The sequence below is a fragment of the Podarcis melisellensis genome (assembly GCF_964234715.1).
Source record: "Podarcis melisellensis genome assembly, chromosome: 8".
Lineage (NCBI taxonomy): Eukaryota > Metazoa > Chordata > Lepidosauria > Squamata > Lacertidae > Podarcis > Podarcis melisellensis.
The window spans coordinates 83571166-83598079 of NC_138540.1; the positions used below are offsets into that span (position 1 = coordinate 83571166).

General features: G+C 50.3%; 1 protein-coding gene across 1 annotated transcript in view; it reads right to left on the minus strand.

Annotated features, from left to right (window-relative positions):
- Positions 1-25407, minus strand: part of LOC309375819 (uncharacterized protein) — a gene marked incomplete at its 5' end in the record, with an annotated part of 50267 nt that extends 24860 nt beyond the window's left edge. The window contains 5 exons of the mRNA XM_081921743.1: positions 414-668; positions 3201-3264; positions 19795-20097; positions 24490-24801; positions 24916-25407. Coding sequence (XP_081777869.1) covers positions 414-668; positions 3201-3264; positions 19795-20097; positions 24490-24801; positions 24916-25407 — 1426 coding nt within the window. The remainder of the gene's footprint in view (positions 1-413; positions 669-3200; positions 3265-19794; positions 20098-24489; positions 24802-24915) is intronic.
- Positions 25408-26914: the final 1507 nt, after the last annotated feature.

Sequence of the window (26914 nt, forward strand, 5' to 3'; positions counted from 1 at the left end):
TGTCAAAGAGAAAAACAACTACCAAACTTTTAGAAGACATCTGAAGGCAGCCCTGTTTAGGGAAGCCTTTAATGTTTAATAGGTTATTGTATTTTAGTGTTTTGTTGGAAGCTGCCCAGAGTGGCTGGGGAAAACCAGCCAGATGGGCGGGGTATAAATAATAAATTATTATTATTATTATTATTAATGAATCAATGAATCAATGAAGGGGCTGGGTAGGATCGAAGCAGAGCCTCAGGTTCTCTTTTCCAGATTTGAGGATGTGTAACAAAGCTTTATTACTGGCAGGAGGCCGGGATGGAAAATGGCACTCTGTGCAGGACTCCTGGGTTCTCTCCCCGCCCTCCCCCGGTCCAATGCAGCCCCTTCTTCCTCTCCTCCGCCCCACGCCAGCCGGACGTCCCGGGACATACCCCGTTTACATTCGTCTCCCGTCCAGCCGTCCAGACAGACCTTGTTGCCCGCAGCGTCGCAGCTGTGGTGCCCGAAGAAATCGTCGCGGGGCCGGCACAGGAAGTTGCAGGCCGGGCCGTAGTAATGCTCTTGGCAGCGCACCCGCACCCGGTACTCCAGCGAGGTGCTGCGCCCGTGATGCCACAGGTCCTGCCAGCCTTCGCCAGGGTTCAGCATTCCCGAACGGGTCACCCGCTCCATCAGCTGCCCTCCGCCTGGAAGGAGAGGGCGAGAAAGGCAAGGGGGCGGGAGAGGAGACTCACTGCATCACCCGGCAAATTTCCGAAGACAGAGGCAGAGGTGGAGGAGCCAAAACTGCCTGGGTGCATCAGAAGAGGGGAAGCTACAGTAACTTGCAGCCAGTCGGGCCACTGGTCCACCAAGCTTAATAATAATAATAATAATAATAATAATAATAATAATAATAATAATTTTTATTTATATCCTGCCCTCCCCAGCCGAAGCTGGGTTCAGGTTGGCTAACAACAATAATAGTGCAACATTCTAAAAACATTTCATTATAAAAATTACCGTATTTTTTGCTCTGTAAGATTCACTTTTTCCCTCCTAAAAAGTAGGGGAAATGTGTGTGCGTCTTATGGAGCGAATGCAGGCTGCGCAGCTATCCCAGAAGCCAGAACAGCAAGAGGGATTGCTGCTTTCACTGCGCAGCGATCCCTCTTGCTGTTCTGGCTTCTGAGATTCAGAATATTTTTTTCTCTTGTTTTCCTCCTCCAAAAACTAGGCGCGTCTTGTGGTCTGGTGCGTCTTATAGAGCGAAAAATGCGGTAATTAAAATCCAATTGATGGCAACCATTAAGCTTAAGTTCTGTAAAGATTGCCAAAGGAGGGGGTCAGACTGTGCCCTGGCCAAAGGCCTGGTGGAACAGCTCCGTCTTGCAGGCCCTGCGGAAAGATGTCAAGTCCCGCAGGGCCCTAGTCTCTTGTGACAGAACGTTCCACCAGATTGGAGCCACAGCCGAAAAAGCCCTGGCTCTAGTTGAGGCCAGCCTAACCTCTCTGTGGCCCGGGACCTTCAGGATGTTTTTGTTTGAAGACTGTAAGGTCCTCCGTGGGGCATACCAGGAGAGGCGGTCCCGTAGGTACAAGGGTCCTTGGCCGTATAGGGCTTTAAAGGTTAAAACCAGCACCTTGAACCTGATCCTGTACTCCACCGGGAGCCCGTGCAGCTGGTATAGCACTGGGTGAATGTGATCCTGTGGCAAGGACCCCGTAAGGAGTCTCGCCGCGGCATTCTGCACCCACTGGAGTTTCTGGGTCAGTCTCAAGGGCAGCCCCACGTAGAGCGAATGGGGCAATACACTCTGCACTGGCCGGCAGTGGCTCTCCAAGCTGCCAAGTAGGGGGCATTCGCATCCCTACCTGGAGCAGCTGCCGGGGATAAAAATCAGGACCTTTTCCACACAAAACAAGAGATTTACCACCCTGCTACAGTCCTGCACCTGGACAGCACTGCAAATGGGCCCACACAAGTTACCAGTCCACAATAAGGTCTGTGTGGCAGCCTGCCCGTGAGTCATTTGCGGAGTGGCAAACGCATAAAAGGAACCCGAAACTATATTCATCCGGTTTTGCAGAAGCTTCCTTGCCTCTGTGCCTCCACCACATTGGTGGATTGTCCTCCATCAGGGCCAGGGCCTTCTCAGTGATGGCTCCGACCTGGTGGAATGCTCTGTCCCATGAGACCAAAGACCCTGAAGGATTTAACTTCCTTCCGCAAGGCCTGTAAGACAGAGCTATTCTGCCTGGCCTTTAATTTGAATTCAGCCTGATCTTTTATTTCCCTTCCTTCCCTCCCCTTCCCTTTTTTATGAAGATTACCCGCTCTGGGATCCCACAGCTAATTCTCCCCTGGTCTCCTCGCTGGCCCAAATAGGACTGATTTAGCCAGCTAGCCCTGGTGATCATCTAATGTTTATTGGATGGATTTCCCCCCTAAATTGATTTTTGAATTCTGAATTTATTGTTATTCCCGTTTTATACTGTATTTTATGCTGTTTTTTGTTGCATCAATTAAGTGTTTTGAATTTGTTGTTAGCCGCCCTGAGCCCGGTTTTCTGAACTGAAAAGGGTGGGGTATAAACAAAAAATATTATTATTATTATTATTATTATTATTATTATTATTATTATTATTAGACAGCTAAGGAGCTCTGCTAGATCAGATGAAAGGCAGTTCACCTAGACCTCCATCATGAGTAGTGAGGTAGCCCTAGGAAACCCACAAGCAAGCAAGGTTTGAAGGCAAGAGACCTCCTTTGCTGCAACTGATATTCAGGGGTAGACTGCTCTGAACATAGCTGCCAACTTACAGATTTGAAAATAAGGGACCAGCAGCCTCGAAAATAAGGGATCAGCAGCCAAAATAAGGGATCAACAATTACTTTGATAAAATACATATTTTGTTGTGTGCAAATGGCTTTAGATACCTATTAGGTCCGTAAATTACCATATAGCACATATTCAACTCAAAAAACAGCAACAATTTGTTATTGACAAAGGACAGCTGGACACAGAAAGGGCCGCATTACCTTCAGTAGCTTATTTAAGGGACATCATCAATAAGGGACAGCAGCGGGACATGGCGCTGGGATAAAGGACTGTCCCGCCAAATTAGGGACACTTGACGGCTATGGCTCTGAACATGGAGGGTCTCAAAATCCTAATCGTGACCCTGTCCGGAATCCCACCCTGCTGGCTCCCGCAGGTGAGAGAGCAACTCCTTACCTTGGCTGGTGACGTCAGAAGCGTTGGCGGCATCCCAGGCCTCCAGAACCAGAGAGTACGAGCGCTAGAAGGAACAAGGGATTTGGTTACGGGAGATTTTCATCCTGGGACGCCATACATGTAAAGCACCATGATCCCAATTTAAACAGCCATGGCTTCCCCCCAGCCCCCAAAAAAGCCTAGGAGTTGTAGTTTGTTAAGGGCGATCTGACCTTTGCTATAAAGGACTAATAATTTTTCTTTTTGTAGGAACATGCCAAGCAGTGGCACAGAACTGGAAATCATTCTGTTTTTCTCGTTGGAAACAGAATGTATGGTCAACAGCGGAATCAGGAAAAACTGGCAAAGAGATTGCATGCGTTGAATAATGCAAATGCTGGAAATGATTAAATATAGCGTCCTTTTATAAAACATTTTACTGAAGAATAGAAACCACCGAAATCACAGGTTGGACTTCAGCAAACTTAAATACAGTGGTACCTCGGGTTACGTAAGCTTCAGGTTACAGACTCCACTACCGAAAAATAGTACCTTGGGATAAGAACTTTGCTTCAGGATGAGAAAAGAAATCGTGCTCCGGCGGCGCGGCAACAGCAGGAGCCCCCATTAGCTAAAGTGGTGCTTCAGGTTAAGAACAGTTTCAGGTTAAGTACGGACCTCCGGAACGAATTAAGTACTTAACCCGAGGTACCACTGTAGACTGAACCGTCCCGGAGGGGGATAAAATGGGATTTTGCTTCTGTATTTCTGCTTTTTTTGCTTTTTAATTGTTGTTATATAATAGAAATCAACAAAACTATATTTTATATTTTTTAAAAAGGGTGCTGAGAGTCATTAAAAAAGGTAAAGGGACCCCTGACCATTAGGTCCAGTCGTGGCCGACTCTGGGGTTGCAGCGCTCATCTCGCTTTATTGGCCGAGGGAGCCGGCGTACAGCTTCCGGGTCATGTGGCCAGCATGACTAAGCCGCTTCTGGTGAACCAGAGCAGCGCACGAAAACGCCGTTTACCTTCCCGCCACAGCGGTACCTATTGATCTACTTGCACTTTGACATGCTTTCAAAACTGCTAGGTTGGCAGGAGCTGGGACCGAGCAATGGGAGCTCATCCCATTGCGGGGATTCGAACTGCTGACCTTCTGATCGGCAAGTTCTAGGCTCTGTGGTTTAACCCACAGTGCCACCTGCACCCCAGAGAGTCATTAGGACACCTCTAATTCCCCTCACTTTTTGTTTAATTGTGTCCGACTCTTCGTGATTATCCTCACAGATTCCCAAAATTCTCTGAGGACAGAGATGGATTGTAAAACCATTCTGGGAACTGTAGGTCTGTGAGGGGAACTGTGGCTTCTTTCAGCACCCTTCACAAACAAGAGTACAAGAATGCTGTATTGTTTTTAACACTTGACTGGAAGCCGCCCAGAGTGGCTGGGGAAACTCATCAGCCAGATGGGCGGGGTATAAATAATAAATTGTTATTGTTATTGTTATTACAGCTCCCAGAATTCCTTGGGGGAGCCATGACAGTTTTAAGTGCTATCACAGTGCTTTAAATCAGTGTTTTTCAACCTTTTTTGGGCAAAGGCACACTTGTTTCATGAAAGAAATAACGAGGCACACCACCATTAGAAAATGTTCAAAAAATTAACTCTGTGCCTATATTGACTATATATAAAGTAATTCTCTTGAATAGGAATCAAATAAACACAAAGAAAGTATTTTATAATCACTTTATTATGAAATAGTAAGTAAACAGAAATATGAAAAATTATAAAACACTTTATTTTTAAATCTTTTGAATTTTTCAATTTTTCCCACGGCACACCAAGCAACATCTTGCGGCACACTAGTGTGCCGCGGAACAGTGGTTGAAAAACACTGCTTTAAATGAATGTGGGGAAGGGGCTCTCTCTCCAGCAGCCATCCCAGTAGGGCCAGCCAAAAACCTTTTGCTAAACAAGGTGAATGACAAGATGGCGGCCCCAACATCTACCCCATTCCACATACAGAAGCCAACTGGGCAGGCCGCCAAATCTTAATCCAACACTGGTGACGGGACAGCATGCTCCACAACACCTGAGGCACAAATTTAGGGGCAGGGCAGCAACAGAGGGGCCTGTTACTCCCTACGTCCCAAGCATTTTGCCGCCTGAAGCAGTGGCCTCATTTTGCCTAATGGTAGGGCCGGCTCCAATACCAGGAAATAAAGCAGGGCTGCCATATGTCTGGAATATCCTGGACATAGCCGGGATTCGCCCATCAAAAACGGCATCCGGGCAGAATTTTATTATTATTATTATTTATTGAATTTATATACCACCCTAGACCTGATTTCGTAAATCGTTTTAAATGTCCGGGGAAACCTGCCCATATTGGAGGTGTCGATTATTTTGGCAATTTTCCTTAAAAATAGTTTTAAAACTACTACTTCTTTGCAAAAAATAAACTCAAGAGCTTTGGCCAAGAAGGAAGCTCAACACCTTTTGTGTTCCGATTTTCATTTTTTCAAATATGGCAACCCTAAAATAAAGGAAATACCAGGTTCAATGTCTTTGTATTAATTTACCAAGCCCTGCACCCTCAAATCACAGCTTGATCACCAAAATCAACTGCAGTAACATCATTCGTTGTTTCCCAAGTTTGTGAGGCTTATTGACAATGACAAAAAAACCCCGAGCCTTTAGTGTCTCCAGCCCAGTCCTATGGAACTCTCTGCCACTAGAGATTCAGCAAGCATCTTCTGTTTCAACATTTGAACGCCAGCTGAAAACTCTTCCATCCCACCCAGGCCTATGCAGGCAATTTAGAGAATGCATTTTCATCCCTTTATTTAATATACAGCAGAACCATCATTTTCAAGACAGCCCCCATCAAAGCCTGGCAAATCTAGAAATAGACTTGGATGATCTGATAACGTCAATCGTCTTTCTTGGACTTTGTTATTGTTTTAGCTCGCGCTCAAAGTACTCATTCCTCGTGGCTATTTGACAGTTTCGTTTTTCATCTTTTAATTTCCATCCATCGTTATAAAATGAAATAGTAATTACTAAAGCAGGGTTGAGCAGTAAACACGCTTTCACTTTGAAGTAAATGATTCTTTACTGGTGCAACCCCTCCAGTTCATATGCAGTTCATTAGGAATGTATTGTGATTTTATGCTTGAATCACCCTGAGATCTACGGATTAACAACAACAACAACAACTTTAACCCCCCCCCAAAAAAAGGCCCTTAACAAAATACAACTACTGTACCAGGAATCTTTGGATATAGGGCTATGCACAAACATAATAATAATAATAATAATAATAATAATAATAATAATAATAATAATAATAACTTCATCCAAAAAGGATACATTTTCCCAGAACGCTTAGCTGATTCCCGATTTTAACTTTTTAAAAATATTGCTTATATTGTACGGCTTCTATGTACATTTGTTGTAAACCACTCTGGGTTTTTTTACAGGAATCTTTTTGCAAATATACAAATATTTTATAATATTTATAAATATTTTTATAAATAAAATTTCAGGTCTGGGTGGGGCAGATGGCTGCACCCATTTTCGGGAGGTGGAAACTGAGGCACACAAAAGAGAACAAAGGATCGGTGGACAGAATCCAGGAGTCTGGGTTCCCAAAATCCCAACGCACCCGCGCACACACACATACACGGTCCATTCCAACTCTATGACATACCCCTTTCGCACATTACAAAATTCTCCCAACGCTTCATCTGCACTTGGGGAGATCTGGAGACAAACAAGAGAACGTCTCCCTGGCTCTGAGCTGTAGCCCTCGGACACCACTCCCTCAACCACCACCAGAGCTCCAAAGCTGGGAAGAGAGATTGGCAAGGTTCCTCGCAAATTCCTTCTACCCACACAAAGATCTAGTTTTGGCACACAAGAGAGAGGAAAGGAAAGGGAGAGTCGCAAGCCCTGATCGCCCCCACAGCTCCCCTTTCGGGGAAACCCAGCTTTGCTCGCAGGTAGGGCAGATGGAAAATGTTCACACAGGAATTCGGATCTGAAATCGGATCGGATCTGTCGAAACAGAGCTCAAGGTAGGGGGGGCCACTCAACAGAAAGCCAACCCAAACCCTGTCTTGGAAACGCGTCTCGTGAGATTTCCCACGGTTGAGAAACCCGATAGATGCAAGGAAACAATGAGGGTTGTGGTCAACACAAGTCCTACTCAGAGTAGACCCTCCGGTAAAGGTAAAGGGACCTCTGACTATTAGGTCCAGTCATGGCCGACTCTGGGGTTGCGGTGCTCATCTCGCTTTATTGGCTGAGGGAGCTGGCGTACAGCTTCCGGGTCATGTGGCCAGCATGACTAAGCCACTTCTGGTGAACCAGAGCAGCGCACGGAAATGCCGTTTACCTTCCTGCCAGAGCAGTACCTATTTATCTACTAGCACTGGTGTGCTTTCGAACTGCTAGTTTGGCAGGAGCAGGGACTGAGCAACGGGAGCTCACCCCGTCATGGGGGTTCGAACCACCGACCTTCTGATCTGCAAGTCCTAGGCTCTGTGGTTTAACCCACAGCGCCACCCGCGTCCCATGGAATTAATGTAGGTCCATTCATTTCAGTGGGGGGGGGTCTACTCTGGCTCGACAGAACCCCAAGGACCTGCTCCCCGAAATTTAGAATATTCTTCAGATGTGTTGCATCAAATGGGAGTGAAGGGCCTGCATATTCCTTTAAGCAGCCAGGAACGATCTACCGTATTTTCCCACGTATAAGACTAGGGTGTTTTCTTTAAAAATTCGTTTTCATATTTGCCCTCGTCTTATACATGGGTAGCGCATGGGGGGGGGCATTTGGTTGCAGCCATGAGAAGGAGATTTTCTGTGGTGATGGGGCAGGCGATTGGTGGGTCTGTGAAGGGCTGTTCGCGATTGGCTGTCTCTGTGGCAATAACGCAGTTGATTGGCAGCTGTGGGTCTTTGGGATCATTAGCGGCGGGTGAGCGATTTCTGGATTAGTTGTAGTTTCCAGGTCACCTTCAAAGGTAGCCCCACGTAGAGTGCATTGCAGTAGTCCAAGCAGAAGATAACCAGAGCATGCACTACTCTGGAAAGGCAGTCTGCGGGCAGGTAGGGTCTCATCCTGCGTACCAGATGGAGCTGATAAACAGCTGCCCTGGATACAGAATTGACCTGCACCTCCATGGACAGCTGTGAGTCCAAAATGACTCCCAGGCTGTGCACCTGGTCCTTCAGGGGCACAGTTACCCATTCAGGACCAGGGAGTCCCCCACACCAGCCCGCCCCCTGTCCCCCAAAAACAGTACTTCTGTATTATCAGGATTCAACCTCATGTAAAAATATGCTGATTCCCGGACCGTCCGCGGACCGGATTGAGAAGGTGATTGGGCCACATCCAGCCCCCGGGCCTTAGATTGCCTACCCCTGGTATAAATAATAATAATTATTATTCTTATTCCACTATTTTACCCCATTTTCTCTGTGTCGGTCCCGGCCCCTGCTTTCTCATTCTTTGCAAAACGCCACGTCTGCAGACGGCTCTGTTGCTACTCTTTATTTGTTACCCTACGAAACCTTTGAATATTTAAATGCATACCATCGTACGATCCATTTAAATGAATGCATTCCTATTTATTAAATGCAATTAGAACTTTTCAGTGCTCAGCACAGTCTCGGCTCCGGCTTACTGGAATCCTTGGCAGCGAGTGTGCGCGTGTTTGTGTGTGCCGAGTCGAACCCAAGACCCAGCTGTTGGCCTCAGGCTGTGAGCCAGTTGGTTAGGTTTCAGCTCGCTGGCCTGGGACCTGGCAGAGCAGGTCAGCACGGGGAGAAACATCTCACAAAAACCACCCCGGGCATTGTTGTTGTGTTTGCATCTCCTGCCCGCCAGCCAAGCCAGTGCTCAGAGATGCTGAAAGTTGTAGTCCCATAAAATCCGTAGGGCCACCTCCCTGCTCTCCATATGTTTCTGTTTCCCAGGGACAGTCCTGAATTTACAGAAGCCATCCCAGTTTCTGATTTGATCCCAAAATGTCCCACTTTTCCTTGTTTTGTTGTTGTTTAGTCGTTTAGTCGTGTCCGACTCTTCGTGACCCCCTGGACCAGAGCACACCAGGCCCTCCTGTCTTCCACTGCCTCCCGCAGTTTGGTCAAACTCATGCTGGTAGCTTCGAGAACACTATCCAACCATCTCGTCCTCTGTCGTCCCCTTCTCCTTGTGCCCTCCATCTTTCCCAACATCAGGGTCTTTTCCAGGGAGTCTTCTCTTCTCATGAGGTGGCCAAAGTATTGGAGCCTCAGCTTCAGGATCTGTCCTTCCAGTGAGCACTCAGGACTGATTTCCTTCAGAATGGAGAGGTTTGATCTTCTTGCAGTCCATGGGACTCTCAAGAGTCTCCTCCAGCACCATAATTCAAAAGCATCCATTCTTCTGCGATCAGCCTTCTTTATGGTCCAGCTCTCACTTCCATACATCACTACTGGGAAAACCATAGCTTTTACTATACGGACCTTTGTTGGCAAGGTGATGTCTCTGCTTTTTAGAGACATCACCTTGCCTTTCCTTAGGCTGTCCCTATTTTCATCAAAGAAATGTTGGAGAATATAGAGTCATGCGACCCCTGAGCCAAGGAGATAAGTAAATATACAACATTTAGAACACGCATCCCGAACCTGCGGCCCTCCAGATGTTTTGGCCTACAACTCCCATGATCCCTCGCTAACAGGACCAGTGGTCAGGGATGATGGGAATTGTAGTCCAAAACATCTGGAGGGCCGAAGGTTCGGGACGCCTGCTTTGGAAGATATCTGAAAGCAGCCCTGCATGGGGAAGTTGTTTAATGTTTTATTAGGCTTTGTGTATGTTGGAAGTGGTCCAGAATGGCTGGGGCCACCCAGTCCGATGAGCAGGGTATAAATAATAAAAATATTATTATTAATATTATTATTATTATTATTGAATAGGATGTCCCTTTTTTAAATCAGAGGGTATTGTGGGGGGGGCTTGGACTTTTAGAACATAAGAAGAGCCAATGGCCCATCTCATCCAGAATCCTGTTCTCACACCAGCTTGTTGGAAACCAGCAATCAGGATTCGAACTCAAGATTCGAACCAGCAACTTCGATGCCTCTGACTGTGGCGGCAGGAGAGAGCCATCGTGGCAAGAAGATATCACAGGCTTCTCATCCAGCCCTCTTTTAAAGCCACCCAAGTCGGTGGCATCGCAGCCTCTGGTGGCAGTGAGTTCCACAGTCTACGCGCTGGATGAAGAAGTCCTTTATTGTATCTCCGGCTCGCTGGACGTCCACCAGTTCCAGAAAAACTTTCCTCTGTCCCGCCTGGTTTTATAAACTTCCACCCCCCTCGCCTGTTCTCTAAACTCTTCTCGCTTCCTTTCTGCTGTTTGGGAGTACTGGGGTCTGAGCCAAACTCCTCACAGCTGAGCTGGCAGAAAAGCAGCAGGGATGTTTTCCGAGCCACAAGGTATGATTTCCTGGAACTCAAGGCAGGCAAAAGAAAGTGCTTCTGCAGCCATGGGCCTGGTTAAACTACGGAACTCCCTCACACTAGAGGCAGAGATGGCCTCGGATGGCTTTGAAAGAGGATCAGGGAAATTTGCAGAGGAAAAGGCTATCGAATGGCTTGTCCCCCCCCCCCCCATTTAAACCCCCCACATGCTAAATCCAAACACTCAGTGTTAGGCCACATTCGCAATGTACATATAAAGCACTTTGATCTCACTCTAAACAGTCATGGCTTCCCCCAAAGGATTATGGGAGCTGTAGTTTAATAATAATAATAATAAGAATAAGAATAAGAATAAGAAGAAGAAGAAGAAGAAGAAGAAGAAGAAGAAGAAGAAGAAGAAGAAGAGCTGTTTTTCTAGAAAAAAGAGATGCCAAAACACTTCACTTATAACGGCAATGGAGTCTACCTGAGAGGTGCTGGAACTGAGTTCCGGATGGAAAAAACCAATAATAATAATAATAATAATAATAATAATAATAATAATAATTTATTATTTATACCCCACCCATCTGGCTAGGTTTCGACAGCCACTCTGGGCGGCTCTCAACAAAATATTAAAATACTAATAACCTATTAAACATTAAAAGCTTCCCTAAACAAGGCTGCCTTCAGATGTCTTCTAAAAATCTGCTGGTTGTTTTCTGTTTGACATCTGATGGGAGGGCATTCCACAGGGCGGGTGCCACTACCGAGAAGGCCCTCTGCCTGGTTCCCTGTAACCTCACTTCTCGCAGTGAGGGAACCGCCAGAAGGCCCTCGGTGCTGGACCTCAGTGTCCGGGCAGATGTTGTTGATGATAATTTTATTATTTCTTGCCACCCATCTGAATAGGTTGCCCCACCCACTCTGGGAGGCTTCCAACAAAATATTAGGGGGGGGAATATAAGGATGCTGAGAGTTGTCTGGAGACCCCCCGATTCACCTCCCAGAACTAACATTCCCAGAGTGGTTTAACCATCAACCCATCTTTCACAGGGAACTCTGGGAACTGTAGCTCTGGGAGGGGAATGGGGGGGTGTCTCCTAATAACTCAGCACCCTACCAAATGGCAACTCCCAGGGGTTTGGGGGGGGAAGTCACAGCTGTCTAGAGCGCTTTAAATTTATAGTATGAACATGGTCTTCCTTTGGTCTGCTTTACAGCAGCCTTGCCAAGCTACAGAATGTGGTATCAGGAATCTCTTGAAGCTTCCCACCCTGCTTGCCTTGGCTCTCAAGTCTCCTAAATCAAGTTTCTAGTCCATATTAAGATACCATATTTTTTGCTCTATAAGACTCACTTTTTCCCTCCTAAAAAGTAAGGGGAAATGTGTGTGCGTCTTATGGAGCGAATGCAGGCTGTGCACCTATCCCAGAAGCCAGAACAGCGAGAGGGATTGCTGCTTTCACTGCGCAGCGATCCCTCTTGCTGTTCTGGCTTCTGAGATTCAGAATATTTTTTTTCTTGTTTTCCTCCTCCAAAAACTAGGTGCGTCTTGTGGTCTGGTGCGTCTTATAGAGCGAAAAATACGGTAAATAGTTTAGGGTTAGATGTATTGAGTATTATATATGAAATATGCAGCGTTTAAGAGCAAATATGGAAACCGTGGAAGGCGGGTGGGACAGGAAGTATGTAAGGTGCTGTTTTGTTTTGAAAAATCAATAAATATTTATATATTTTAAGTTTCTAGTCCTTAAACTTGGAAGACACATGGGAGGCACACAATACTTTTCCTCCGCCTTCAGGAAACCTCAGCTGAATCGCCTGGCTTAGAGGAAACAACTTGCGGGGCCAAACCAGTCCCCACAGCTCTGCCTTAAAAAAATTCATGGGGGGGTGTGGGTTTGACCCACAGAAAACCCAGGCCCCAAAATTTCCACCTGCAGAGCTTTGCCCGGCAGACGCAGAGCGCTGCTGCGGAGAATTAAGCCGTCATCTGGGGAGGAGGCGAGGAAAGTGACTTTGCATCAATTAAGGAGAGAGACTTTAATTAAGTTATTTATCTCCAGATCTCGCTCCTCTTCTCTGCCCTCCCCCAACCCCAGAGGGATGGGCAGAATAACACAAAGAGCTGGGGGGGAGAAGGAGGAGGAGGAATCCCAACCCTTCTTTGCCCTCCCAGAGCTGGAAATCCCCTGGGAGAGAGAGAGAGAGAGAGAGAGAGAGAGAAAGAAAGAAAGAAAGAAAGAGAATATCAAAACGGCCACATTATAGGCTCACCTTTCCGCTGCGCACGGAGATCTTGCATCACATTTAGCAAGCTCATTTCCACCTTCTGAAATGCAACCCTTCAGAGGCTGTGGGCAGGCGTGGTGGGGTATTCAAGCCCAAGGAAGCAGCACTCTGCACATGCCTAAGAGCTCCTCACCACACTGAGCTCACAGGCCTGGCTCTGAGTCAGAGTCACATCGCAGCACCTTGAACAAATATTGCTTTGATACCACTTTAACTATTGCAGAGTCCTGCAAAGAATCCTGTTGTTGTTTTTTGAGGGGGGGTGATGAGGACCCCTGGCTTGTTGAGGGGGTGATTACAGACCCTCCAAGTGTCCCTATTTTCCAGGGACAGTCCCGGATTTACAGAAGCCGTCCCGGTTTCTGATTTGATCCTGGAATGTCCTGTTTTTCCTTAAAGGTAAAGGGACCCCTGACCATTAGGTCCAGTCATGGCCGACTCTGGGGTTGCGGCGCTCATCTCGCTTTATTGGCCAAGGGAGCTGGCGTACAGCTTCCGGGTCATGTGGCCAGCATGACTAAGCCGCTTCTGGCGAACCAGAGCAGCACACGGAAACACCGTTTACCTTCCCACTGGAGCGGTACCTATTTATCTACTTGCACTTTCACATGCTTTCAAACTGCTAAGTGGGCAGGAGCAGGGACCGAGCAACGGGAGCTCACCCCGTCGTGGGGATTCGAACCGCCGACCTTCTGATCGGCAAGTCCTAAGCTCTGTGGTTTAACCCACAGCGCCACCCGCGTCCCTTTTTTCCCTTAGAACGTCCCTAATCTTATCAAAGAAATGGGAGATGTCTCTACATTCACTGGAGAAATGTCGTAAGGTACGGAATGGGATGTCCCTATTTTCTTCAGAGAAAGGTTGGAGGATATATGATTGTGAGGAATGGCTCACCTGCCTCTCTATCCCTCACCTGGAGAAAAGCTTTAACAATGAGCGACACAAACGTACGCATGCTTACTCAAAAGTAGGTCTCTTCAAGTCCCATGGGACTAATTCTCAGGTAAGTGGGCATGGGCGACGCAGGTGGCACTGTGGCTTAGTTAAACCACAGAGCCTAGGGCTTGCCGATCAGAAGGTTGGTGGTTCGAAAGCACAAAGTGCAAGTAGATAAATAGGTACCACTCCGGCAGGAAGGTAAACAGCGTTCCATGCGCTGCTCTGGTTCGCCAGAAGCGGCTTAGTCATGCTGGCCACATGACCCGGAAGCTGTACGCCGGCTCCCTCGGCCAATAAAGCGAGATGAGCGCCACAACCCCAGAGTCGGCCACGACTGGACCTAACGGTCAGGGGTCCCTTTACCTTTACCTTCAAGTGGGCATAGGATTGCAGCCTTAAGCAAATGCCCTACCAGATTGGGCCAATGGCTCACCTGGGAAACCAGAAAGCAGGACTTGAACACAGGATCACTCTCCTCTCTCCTGCGATCTCCAGCAGAAGCGTTACTGCCTCCATCCATGAGAGCACAGCCACTGATAGCCTTCCCTATCCATGTATTTGCCCAATGCTCTTTTAAAGCCATCCAACTGGGTGGCTCTTTCTGCCTCTGGTGGCAGTGAGTTCCAGAGTTTAACTCTGTGCACTATTCCTCGTGCACCTTCCAGCTGCCCTGGTGTGTTTTGAGCCGCTGATAACCTATTGGAGAACAACATCTTTTTTTTCTGTATATCTCCTTGAGCCAAGAACCATGACCCTCTTATAGGTAAAGGTAAAGGGACCCCTGACCATTAGGTCCAGTCATGGCCGATTCTGGGGTTGCGGCGCTCATCTCGCTTTACTGGCCGAGGGAACTGGTGTACAGCTTCCGAGTCATGTGGCCAGCATGACTAAGCCACTTCTGGCGAACCAGAGCAGCTCATGGAAACGCCGTTTACCTTCCCGCCGGAGCGGTACCTATTTGTCTACTTGCACTTTGACGTGCTTTCGAACTGCTAGGTTGGCAGGAGCAGGGACTGAGCAAAGGGAGCTCACCCCGTCGCGGGGATTCGAACTGTCGACCTTCTGATCAGCAAGTCCTAGGCTCTGTGGTTTAACCCACAGCGCCACCTGCATCCCTATGACCCTCTTAGGGTAACCATTTTTGCAGAAGGCAATCCTCTCTTCCAAAGGTTGTTGCTGCAGTGGTTATCATTAGCAGGGTTCAAGTTCCTCACTCAGACATGATGCTCACTGGGTGACCTTGGGCCAATCTCCATCTCTCAATCTAACCTACCTCACAGCCTTGTTGCGAGGGTGAAATGAGGGAAGAGAACCATGTACACCACCTTGAGATACTTGGACAATAAAGGTGGAAGGAGAAGGAAGAGGAGGAACCCTAATCTAGAACAGCAGGCCAAATGGGCACCCAGACTGCTTTCATTTCTGTTTATAAATTGGAGTTATTTCTAAATTTTCAGCTATGCACAAAAATTATGCAAATCTCTTTTAGCCTTTTTTTAAAAAAAAATACAAATCTCTTTTTGGCAATGCGTTAAGTGGCCACCCCTGTGAAAGACCAACATTTGCAGAGTAAATTAATACAAAGCACAGATGGCAGAATTTGGCTTTCGGCTTGAGCAGTGAAATCTACAAGACGCATGTCCTTCTTTTCGCAAGTGGCGCCGCAGAACTTGTCTGCGTTCGTCCTCAGGACCGGCTCAAAGTTTAAGGGTGCTTTGTCTCAACAGAAGAAGAATCATACGAGTTGCAAGGGACCCCAAGAGTTATCCCTGGGTGGACTCGAACCACCAACCTTCTGGTTAACAGCCAGACGCAACTAACCCATTGTGCCAGAGGATTAGAGCTACTCCCTTGGTGTTTCTTGTCCGGGGGCCCTGGCATGCCTACCTGGCGATGGCGGGCAGAGAGGCATCTACTCACCATTTAAATATCCCACAATGCCCTGGAACGTGGCTAAGTCCGGGGCATTCTGGGAAATTAAAATGGCAGCTAGAGGCTTGGGATTCCCAGCACTGCTCGCTGGTGGGGAGAACAGAAAGCTAAAGGGCACAGAGTGCGAGGTCTCCAACAACAAATGCCCAAGGATGCCAGATTCTGGTGCCAACCTTGCTTGTGCCAGCAAACTTTTGGCACAGCCCTGACCCCAGACAGGTATTTCCAAAGCGATTTCCGCCTTCCGCTCGGAGAAGGGAAAATGAGAGGCAGATGGACAGAGCGGAATGTACAAGCCAGCGAAAGCTTTTAACCCAGAGCCAGAGCATCCCACCCACTTAGCCGCCGTGCCCTTGCGGCGGGGAAAGGCATCTGGGGCGGGCCCCATAGAGTCAAAGGTCATCGGTGCTCCGTGACCTTTCCCAGGGCCGGAGGAGAGGAACGGCTGGGCTTCCCTCGCTCTCGCTGCCTTTCCAAATCCAGGCGGACCTTTTAAAAGGAACAAAACAGAAAGGGCAGCCCAGCCTGTCCAAACAGAGATTGCGCCCCAAAAAAGCATCAGTAGGGTATGCTGGAGGCCAGTTGAAAAGCTTCGACCAAGACACTTGAAAAGAACACTTTTGGTCAGGTTAAAAGGAGCGAAAGAAAACACTCTCTGCCCATTAATTGGGGAGGAGATCTTTCCCCTGATTTGGATGACATTATGGGACGTTTCAGTGTCGATAAAAATAAGAGGCCTCTGAATTTTCAGAGAAAGTCAACACACACTTTGTTTTTAATAGGTAAAGGGTAAAGGGACCCCTGAGCGTTAAGTAAGATCGTGGCTGACTCTGGGGTTGTGGCGCTCATCTCGCTTTACTGGCCGAGGGAGCTGGCGTACAGCTTCCGGGTCATGTGGCCAGCATGACTAAGCAGCTTCTGGCGAACCAGAGCAGCGCACGGAAACGCCGTTTACCTTCCCGCCAGAGTGGTACCTATTTATCTACTTGCACTTTGAGGTGCTTTCGAACTGCTAGGTTGGCAGGAGCAGGGACCCAGCAACGGGAGCTTCGAACCGCCAACCTTCTGATCAGCAAGCCCTAGGCTCTGTAGTTTAACCCACAGCGCCACTCGTGTCCCTTCTTGTTTTTAATACCACAGCTTTAAAGAGCTGCAGGTGCCTAGCACCCTCTTTGTAGAATCATAAAGTTGGAAGGGACCTCAAGTCAAACCCTTTGCAATGCATGAATCCTCTTGGTAAAAGAGGACTGAGAGGGCACCCAATTGCCACATCAAATTATTATTATTTATTATTATTATTAGCTGCTTTGTTCATAAAAATGACTTGAAGCAACTTGCAAGCACAGCAGAAATCAGTTACAGTGGTACCTCGGGTTAAGTACTTAATTTGTTCCGGAAGTCGGCACTTAACCTGAAACTGTTCTTAACCTGAAGCACCACTTTAGCCAATGAGGCCTCCTGTTGCTGCCGTGCCGCCGGAGCACGATTTCTGTTCTCATCCTGAAGCAAAGTTCTTAACTTGAGGTAATATTTCTGGGTTAGCGGAGTCTGTAACCTGAATAATATGTAATCTGAAGCGTATGTAACCCGAGGTACCACCGTACAATGAACAGAATCAATGAAAACCTCAACAAGCAAACACATTGATACAAGTAAGAAGCAGGTCTAGCAGATCCTGTCTCACCAAAACAAGTTGTTATGGGTTACATTCGATTCTCGCGAGAGAGGGGATGTCAACAGAAGCAGCCGCACCCATAAATGCTGGGAAATCTATCCTGGCACAGATCCAGCCCATCACTTGAGCCACAATGTGCTGGGGAGGGGGGTTTCCTTAGCCCCGGGACCTGTTTCAAATAGCAGCTCCCCACCACGGAATACTTAAACGGCTACTCATATAGAGAAGAGTACCTCTGAACACGTGCAGAGCGTCTCTTCCCTATCCGGCAGGCCAGGCATGAGCGTCAACCCTCTTTTTGGAAAACAAGGAGGACCACACCCGACACCAGATCTAGATCTGGTAGAGGCAGAGAGCAAAGATCGCTCCAGGTTAGGAGCGGATCCACGCCCTGTATTTTCACCCTTTCAAGACAGAATCTGAAAGGGAGAGCGGGTGGGTGGGGAGCCAAGAAGGCGTTTCCCCTCCCCTAGCAACCGTCTGCAGGTCTTGACTTTGAAAACAAGGGTTGCCACATCCAGGTCTTTGCAGGTTCTTCTGCTGTTAAGAACGGCTTGGAGAGACAAGTTGGCCAGGATGCAACTTTTGCCCTCCCTGTGTTTCTGTGAGGGGAGAAGCTGCAAGTGGCAGGATTCCCCCTTCCTACATATAATCACAAAAGGAACAGGAGTCTTCCCAGGTCCTGGGGGTCCTGGCGCTAAGACCAACCCTATCCTTTACGATACGATAATCTTTATTGTCATCGCCCCATACAAAACAACGAAATTGAAATTTTCGAAATTGAAACTGTCCCACCTCCTGCAGGCATTTGGGGGTGAAGAACAAGAGACGGGGTTCCCTCTGCTCAGAATCTTCCCCCCATTTCCCACCGGGCTAATACAATCAGAGACCTAATTAATTAGAATGAGGAAATGGAACGCACACACACACACACCTATCTCTGTGTCTTTGGCATCGGAGGCAGCCGAATAAAAGCTCCGGAAATCAATAAATCACTAGGCAGACAGTTTGTACAGGAGCTGCCTTGCCCAGTTGATTGGCCAAGTGAGATATTGCATCTGCCTCAGTTCCCCCAGGGGAAAAGAGAGTCTAAGCAAAGTCCATCTGGCTCTCATCTCCCCTGGCTCTCTCCTGTTCCCTCCCCCTCGGCCCCTCGCCAAGAACACCTGGGTCCCGCGCTAGCAAAAGAAACTGGCTCCAATTTCAGAGGTTAACACCCCACCCTCCAAAATATCGCCACCCTTCAAAGGGAGATTTTTGTGGGGTGAATGGAAATGGTTTGCAAGTGGATAGACTTAAGGCAGCAGGAGGAGGGGAGAGTATGCAAGCTTCTGGGTTTCACAGAGCTCTGCGCCATCCCTGACGCAATGTGCCAAAGCGTTCTGTGAAACGCTAAAGCTTGCACACCGGTTTCAGTTAACCCAGGCATTTCTCTCTTTGTCTGCACCTCTTCCTGTGCTTTAGGTTGTGAAGTCAGGGCAGTGCCTGGAATGAGTTTGTGCCCCTTCCCAGTCAAGGGGAAATGGCTGACAAGACGCCTGGTTGTATTCTCAGCTCCAGAAGGGGAATGTTACCTAGTGAGGAGAATGACAGGGAACTGGGCTTCAGATTTCAGGGCCCAAAACTGCCTAAGGGCAGCCCCTGGTGATGTCACGATGGGAGGCCCTAGTGATGTCACAAGGTAGACCCAGGAGACGGAAGTTAATTGGGAGAAGGGAGCAGAGGGGGTAACATTCCTCAGAGCATCTATGCAATAATTTGCAGCCAGTTCCTGCTAGGCTGAAGCTTGTAAACTGCATGCACAGTCTTCTTAATTAATAATAATATATTATTATTAATTATTATTATATTTATTTATATCCTGCCTTTTCCCCAGACTCAAGCCGGCTCACACAAATCAAAACAACAAAACACAGAAGGCTGACTGCCTACAGAAGGCAATAGTTGAAAAGCAATTGAACTGTATCAGTATTAGAACATTTCTGTTTAAAAGACAAATACTGAAAACAGTGCAGCACTATTTAAATTAAAGCCACTCTCGCCCACCTGGAAGGGGGAGTGGGCAGACTTCAGGTCAGACCTGAAGATCTGGCACCCTAGCAAAGTGAAGAGAGCCCCTGAGCATGTGCAGAATGCCATTCCCCCCATCACCACTGAGCCAGGGCATCTAAGTCAGAGGGCTGTAGCTGCCAGCTTCCTTAAGCTCCGGCGCTTATTTCCCTCCCTGCCCCCTGAGGAATTTGCAAGCTCCCCTCTTAGTGGCACCCACACCTGCCACCCACCCACCCACCAAGAGAAGGACCCCGAATCCACCTTACCGGCCAGGCAAAATCAAACGGGATCACCACCCTGCCGGCGTGATCGCTCTTCTTCGGGTGAGCGGTGGAGAAGACATTGCCCCCTAGGACGGGTGTGGTGGCGGCTCCCAGCACGCAGGGCCCCCCGGGCAGAGCCCGCAGCTGGTATTCCTTGAGGCAGACCCGGAAGAAGGTGTGGCATTGCTGCGCCACGGGGCACGGCGGATCCAGGCCCCCGCGGCAGCACCGCCCGTCAGCCAGCACCCCTTTCTCGTTGCGGGCAAAGCGGATCTGCAGCTCGAAGGTTCCTGCCGCCTCGGAGACCTGGAAGGGGCAGAGAAGAAAGAGAGGAGAGATTGGGACGGTTGAACCACGGAACTCATTGCTACAAGAGGCAGCGGCGGCCCCCAATTTGGGCAGCTTTGAAAGAGGGTTGTAGACAAATCCATCGAGACACCTGGCCTTCAAGGCTGGAGGCAACAATGCAGGAGGGGAGAGAGAGGGGTCTTGTGTTCGAATCCTAGCGGCTGGTTTCCCACAGGCGTCTGGTTGGCCCCTGTGAGAACAGGACTATGGGTAAAAGGGCCATTGGCCTGATCCTGCAAACTCTTCCTGTGTTCTTAGGAAAGAGGCCCACTTGTCATTAAAAAAAAAAAGATTTTATTGAAGTAATCAAATGAATGGATAAAATAAAAAATTGAAAGTACAAAAAATCAGCACATCTGGCGGAGACTTAATATGAGGCTGCGAAAGTACTCAAGGCCATTAAAACCAAATTTCATCCTGTACTGTCCACCGCTCAGCCAATGCTAAACTCCAAGCAAAAACTGGCATCCGAATCTGTCCTCCTGGTCTGACAGTGATTTCGGATTTCAGTGATTTCACACCCAAAAGATCGGCTGCATCCAGAGTTCTGATGCTGTCGACAGCAGCAAGGCCAAATACCTCTGGGTGTTCACGGGCAGGCAAAATATTTTTCGTTTTCATGTTCTGAAAGGTGCTGCCCTTCTCCCCCAGCTCTGCCCACATCCCAAGTTGTCTGGACTTCTTGGGGGTTTTCACATGCGCACACACACACAGCAGAAATTATGCCCCTATATCTTGCTATCCTGGCTCAGGATCAGGGCTGGCTGTGAATCTGAGCTGGGCCCCAGAACCTGTTCCATAGATTCACAGAAATGTATAGTTGGAAGGAAAAACAAGGGTCACCTAATCCAACTCCCTGCATTGCAATATTTCACCCAGCACGAGACTCGAACCCACAGCCCCGAGATTAAGAGCCTTATGCTCTACCGACTGAGCTATCCAGCCTTGAGTGCCAAGGCTTGATTCTTAAGCTACGCATAATCCCGGAAATGGTGTATCTGAGCATATGTGGAGTGCACTTCCTTATGCACAGCCACCCAAACAACTATGGCTGTGCGGTCCCTGAGCACGTGCAGAGAGGTGCTCCTTTGCTGGAGAGAAGCCCACCCAGGTGTTCCATTCACAGTGTCACAAACCTCACACGTGGCAGAAATTTCCAAGCTTGCCCTTGTGGCCTGTTCCCTGGCAAAGGAACATCTGCACATGCTCAGGGGAACCCACTAAAAAGGAGCTTGCAGAGAAATCTCACTCTCAGACTGGGAACGCCAGCTGCACATCTTTGGCTGCGGATAGGAAAACGAACTCTGCACATGTTCAGAGGCACCCTTTCCATTATTGCACATGTCACACTGCGAGGTCAAAGCAGGTCCTTCAAGTTGGTTGGGCCCCGATCCCACACCAAGATAACCAGGTCTCAGGGCATGATTTCTACACAGGGAGGGGCAAGAGCCCCCAGAATTTAACGCCCACCTCTGAGATCCCCACTTACGAAACTGCTAAGAATTAATGTATTTTGTGTTGGAAGGGAGAGTGTTGCCCGCTGGGGGCAGGGGGTCGAAATGTCCCCCACCTCCTTGCCCGCTCGTAGCGGGGGAGGCCGGATCCGTTCCCTGCCCTCCCCAATGAGGAAATCCATCTTCCCTAGGGGGATGCTGGGCGTTAATGGAATCGCAGCAGACAGGATTTCACCTCTGCCCCCCTCTCCTGCAGAGAGCCCTACGGGCAGGGAGGCTCCTCATTCTGCCCTTTGCGCCCGCCAGATGTGGAGCCACAGGGATGCCAAATGCCACCAGCGGGAGGGGGGCTGCTGCCCACCTGGTCCAGCCCACCCGGCCCTTGCCAGCTCCCCACAGGACTCTGCGGCCTCCGGAACATTTGCAGTGGCAAAAAAGGAAGCTTTTCTCTCAAAAACACACACACACACGGACGCACCAACCCTGCCAGCCTTTTGTTTCGTGTCTGAACAAGGAAATCAAACCCGAGCCAGCAGCAGGCGCCCCGGGTGCGAAATCCACGGAGCGCCCCGCCTCCATGCCAAGCACCACGGGACCCGATCCACTGGGAAGTTCCCATTCCGCCGAAACGAAACAGGAGGCACGCAAGTGCTCTTGCACAACGGGAGGTGGGCCCAGAGAGACAGCGGGGTGCAGTGGTTAGAGCAGGGGTAGGCAACCTAAGGCCAGGGGGGCGGATGAGGCCCATTCACCTTCTAAATCCGGCCTGCAGACGGTCCGGAAATCAGCGTGTTTTTACATGAGTAGAATGTGTGCTTTTATTTAAAATGCATCTCTGGGTTATTTGTGGGGCATAAGAATTTGTTTATTTCCCCCCCCCCAAAAAAAATATAGTCTGGCCCCCCACATGGTCTGAGGGACGGTGGACCGGCCCACGGCTGAAAAAGGTTGCTGACCCCTGGGTTAGAGTGTCGGACTAGGACCTGAGGGACCTGGGTTCAAATCCCCAGTCACTGCCTCTCAGCCAAACTTACCTGCCAGGGTTATTCTAGGGATAAACTGAGAAGGGGGCTGAACTCTGCAAGTTCCTTGGAGGAGAGGAAGGGTAGAAAACAAACAGCCTGGGATAACTCAGCTGGCAGAGGCTCTTAATCTCTGGGTTGCGGGTTCGAGTCCCACATTGGGCAAAATATTCCTGCATTGCAGGGACTAGATGACCCCGGGGTCCCTTTCAACTCTACAACAGTTCTAGGAAACAAAATCTGTTTGGCCCCATGATGTTGGAATAGACAGCCCTTTGCCCTGATCCAACTATAGCGCCCCCCGCAGATGATATTAGGGGCTCCGACACGGTCCACTTTCCATGCGGCTTCTACAGAAGACCCGATCAAAGGATCGGGGCCCTCCGATCTTCCTCTTAATGGTGCCCAAACCTCACAGCCTGAAAAGGCTCGGCCGGCTGTGCCTCCCTAACCCGCTCTGACTTCTGAGATGCTGCCAGTCGTGGGGCGAGCTTGACTCAAAGCTGCCTCTGGGATGGGGTGACTGGTTCCCTCCCAGCCCAGAGATGCAGCTGATTCTGGGGTGGAGCAGAGCAGCTGCCAAACGGCCACACAGCACAGTAGCACAGTAGCACAGTAGCAGTCGAACCAAAAGCAAGATCCATGCCCTCTTCTCACCCCGGTTGGTGGCGGGGAAAACACAGGGAGGTTGGAAGAGCTTCATCCTATAGGTTCCTTGGAAGTGTGGGGGGGCAGACAGGACCCTCTAGGATCCTGCAAACAAATGTCCCAGCTGCAAACGGAAGCCCAGTACAACAGGGTCTGATCCAGTGCCAGAGCTACCCCGGGGGATGAAGCTGGTTCAACACCAAAGAGATGCATCCACACCTAACCAGTTTAACCAGGTTCCTTCCTCCCCCTTCCGGGACTGGGAACTGGGGGAACTGTAGTTCTGTGACGGGAAGGGGGGGCTGGGAAAATCTCTAATAACAGAGCAGTCTAGCTGCCTCGTCAAACTACAAATCCCGGCCTTTTTTTTAGAGGGGGAGGCAGAAAGTGGTTGCTCAACCGGTATATCAAGCAAACCGAGAGACCGATCCGGCGCATGTTGCCTTCGCTGGGGCTTTCTCCCAGCAGTCGGTGTGTCACCAGATGCCCCAAAGATGGTGGCATGTTGACTCAGGCAAGGGAGCACCCCCCCTATGATCACAGATCTCTCCCCCAGTCTGTTCCCCGCCCCCTGAAAAAACATCCCCTGCCTGCCTCTCTCAACCCCATTTCAGCAGCTTCTGGGGCAAAGACACAAAACCAGCTCAGAATACAACCAAGCAGGCACTGGAGCGAGTGTGGAGGTGCAGACATGCTCTCCACATGGCGCATTGATGCTCCCTGCCTTGTGGCTGGCCAGCAAGACACCACGCCTAGCTCTCAAAGGGATTGCGCCGTCCAGTTCTCTCTCTGGACAGGGTGCGATGCGCAGAGACGAGAGCGCAAAGGGTTCTCTGAGGTTGGCATGGGCAAGGTGGCACCTGGAGGCGGTTCAGAGCCGGGAGACGGGGGCAAAGCAGCCCCCGATGAGCCTGATGCTCAGCGGTGCCCACACCCAGCCAAAGAGCCCGGGTGCCCTGGTGCCTCTCTCCAAATGCCACCCCAGAGAGAATGCCAGGCACCCCTACCACCCAAAACCTGCAGCTCTCAACTTGGGGTAAACAGAGGCTTGGGCATGCCTGGGCAAAGTTGGCACCTGCCTCTCCCAGCGTGGGGTTGGTGCACCCATTTCAAGCGCCCACCCCACCCGCGAGTGTTGGAGAGGCGTGCCTGGGTGCCCCAATCGGGCACCTCCCGGGCACCCAGCAAAAGGGTTCGGGTGGGTGTCCCAGAAGCGGGGGTCTCACCTGGGGCCTCGCGTAGCAGAGGAGGAAGACGAAGGTGCACAGCACGTCGCCAGGGGTCCTCCGCCGTCTCATTGTGCTGGCGGCGGTGGGTGGCGGGCAACCCCCTGCCCCTCGGCCGCGGCGCCCCGGCAATGGGAGCCCCTGGCCGGTCGCCCAGCGCGGGGCATCCAGGACTCGCTGCCCAGGCCACGCCGCCGACGGGTGCCCAACCTCCCGGGAGCGCAGCTCCGATTCGGATCGGGAAGCGGAGCCAGAGCCGTCGCTGCTGCCGAAGACGCCCGGCTGCGCTCTGGCTGCGCTGGGCAGGGCCGCCTGACATCACGCGCGCCGGGGTGGAGCCTCGTCGCCCGGCCACTTTCCCTGGCCCTCCGCCCAGCCAAGGGGGCGGCGGCCGCGGCGGCAGAAGCAGCAGCATCGTTTCCCGACCCTCCGGGGCAGGGAGGGGGCGGCACCGGGACCGGCCAAGAGGAGCAACCGGTTCCTTCGCGGCGCGCGGGGTTCATTGCGCCCAGGGCGCGCCAGCCGGAGGAACGCTGCGTCTCCTCCTCCTGGCGAGGGATGGAGCGCGCGGACACGGGCCGGCAGTGCGCCCCTGGGTGCCTGCACGGGCCGGCAGCAGCAGCAGCAACAGCTCCTTTCCGGGGTTTCCGGCGAGGGACTGCCCCAGCCCTGCGCGCACACGGCTGCAGCCCTTTCTCCAAAACGAAAATCTAAGGCGCTAGTCCTCTTGGTTAAGAAGAAACGCGCGCGGGGCCAGTTTGCGTTCAGGAAACGCGGCCGGGGCGGCTGCGTCTCTTCTTCCTCCTCCTGGATGGACCGGCGACTCAGCCAGCCCCGTGATGCCTGCACGGGCCGGCAGCAGCAGCAGCTCCTCTCCGGGCTTTCAGGCAAGGGATGTCCCCAGCCCTGCGCGCACATGGCCTGATCAGGGATTGGGGTTTTCCCGCGTGCCTGGCAGACGCGCTTGCCACAGAGCTGCTTCCCTTTCTTGCAAAAGGAGAAGCTAAGGCGCTAGTCCTCATGGTTAGGAAGAAAGGGTGCGTTTGAGTAGGTGGGTGGCTGCCTTCTGCCAAGTCGTGGAATCACGCATTTGGAGAGTTGGGAAGCAACAAAGGCGAAGGAGGGCAGCTGCCCACCCCCCAAATCATGCGAATAAATAAAAATACTTAACTAACCGACCAATCGTGCCGCAAATAGCTCGGTTCAGACCTCCCCAACATAGATCCTGCCGCCGCCCCCCCAACATAAATCATGGCTACGCCCATGGTTGGAAGGGACCCAGCGTCATCTAGCGCAGCCCTCCCGCAATGCAAGACTCTTGCCAAACGGGAGGCTTGAACCCACGGCCCTGAGATTAAGAGTCTTGTGCTCTACCCACTGGGCCATCCCACCTGCGACGGGTGTGTTTGTGTGTGGGATCCACCAGGGGCCCTCCTGCCGCATTCTGTTGGGTGGTCCCAGCCCCTTCCAGTGCCTCTCCACTGTGGGTCTCTGGACTACGACTCCCATCCTCGCTAGCTAGTAGGACCAGTGGTCAGGGATGATGGGAATTGAGTCCAGCAACAGTCAGCTGGGGAGCCAAGAAGCGCTGCAGTTACAGACTCTCTCCAGTTAGGCCAGCCCAACTGGCTGTTGCAAGACCCCCCCCCCACTCCCATCAGCCCCTGCGGCAGCCCACAGGGCTAGTAGTCAGGGCTGGTGAATGTCCAACAATGTCCGAAGGGACCCGCTTGGCTCCACCTGGGTGGAAGGGAGCAGGGAAACTGGGGCTGCAGCTGGCCAAGGTCCAGGGTGGATGAGGGGAGTGGCTGCTCCAACATCTGGAAGGCTGGACTTGCCGTATTTTGACTCATGGAAAGAGGTCCCCTGTGGAATAAGGGGCTGTGTTTGCCAAAACCTCAAGACAGCGGCTTTTGTGAGATCCTGGAAGGAAGACAAAGCTCTTTCAATTAATATACACACACACACACACACACAGTGGTACCTCATGTTACAGACGCTTCAGGTTACAGACGCTTCAGGTTACACACTCTGCTAACCCAAAAATAGTGCTTCAGGTTAAGAACTTTGCTTCAGGATGAGAACAGAAATCGTGCAGCAGCAGCAGGAGGCCCCATAAGCTAAAGTGGTGCTTCAGGTTAAGAATAGTTTCAGGTTAAGAACGGATCTCCGGAACAAATTACCGTAAGTACTTAACCTGAGGTACCACTGTATATATATATATATATATATATATGCAGGTTTTGGTGTCCTCGGGTGTCTTCCCGTGTAAAAGTTGGGGTGTCTAGGCGACGTTTCGACGAGGTCTCACTCGTCATCTTCAGGCTGGTGCTTTCGGCTTCTTGTTACTGGAACAGAGCAGGATCTCAGTGTTTGAGTTCCTATAAATACTGTTGAGGGGGTGTGGTGTATAGCCTCCAATGTT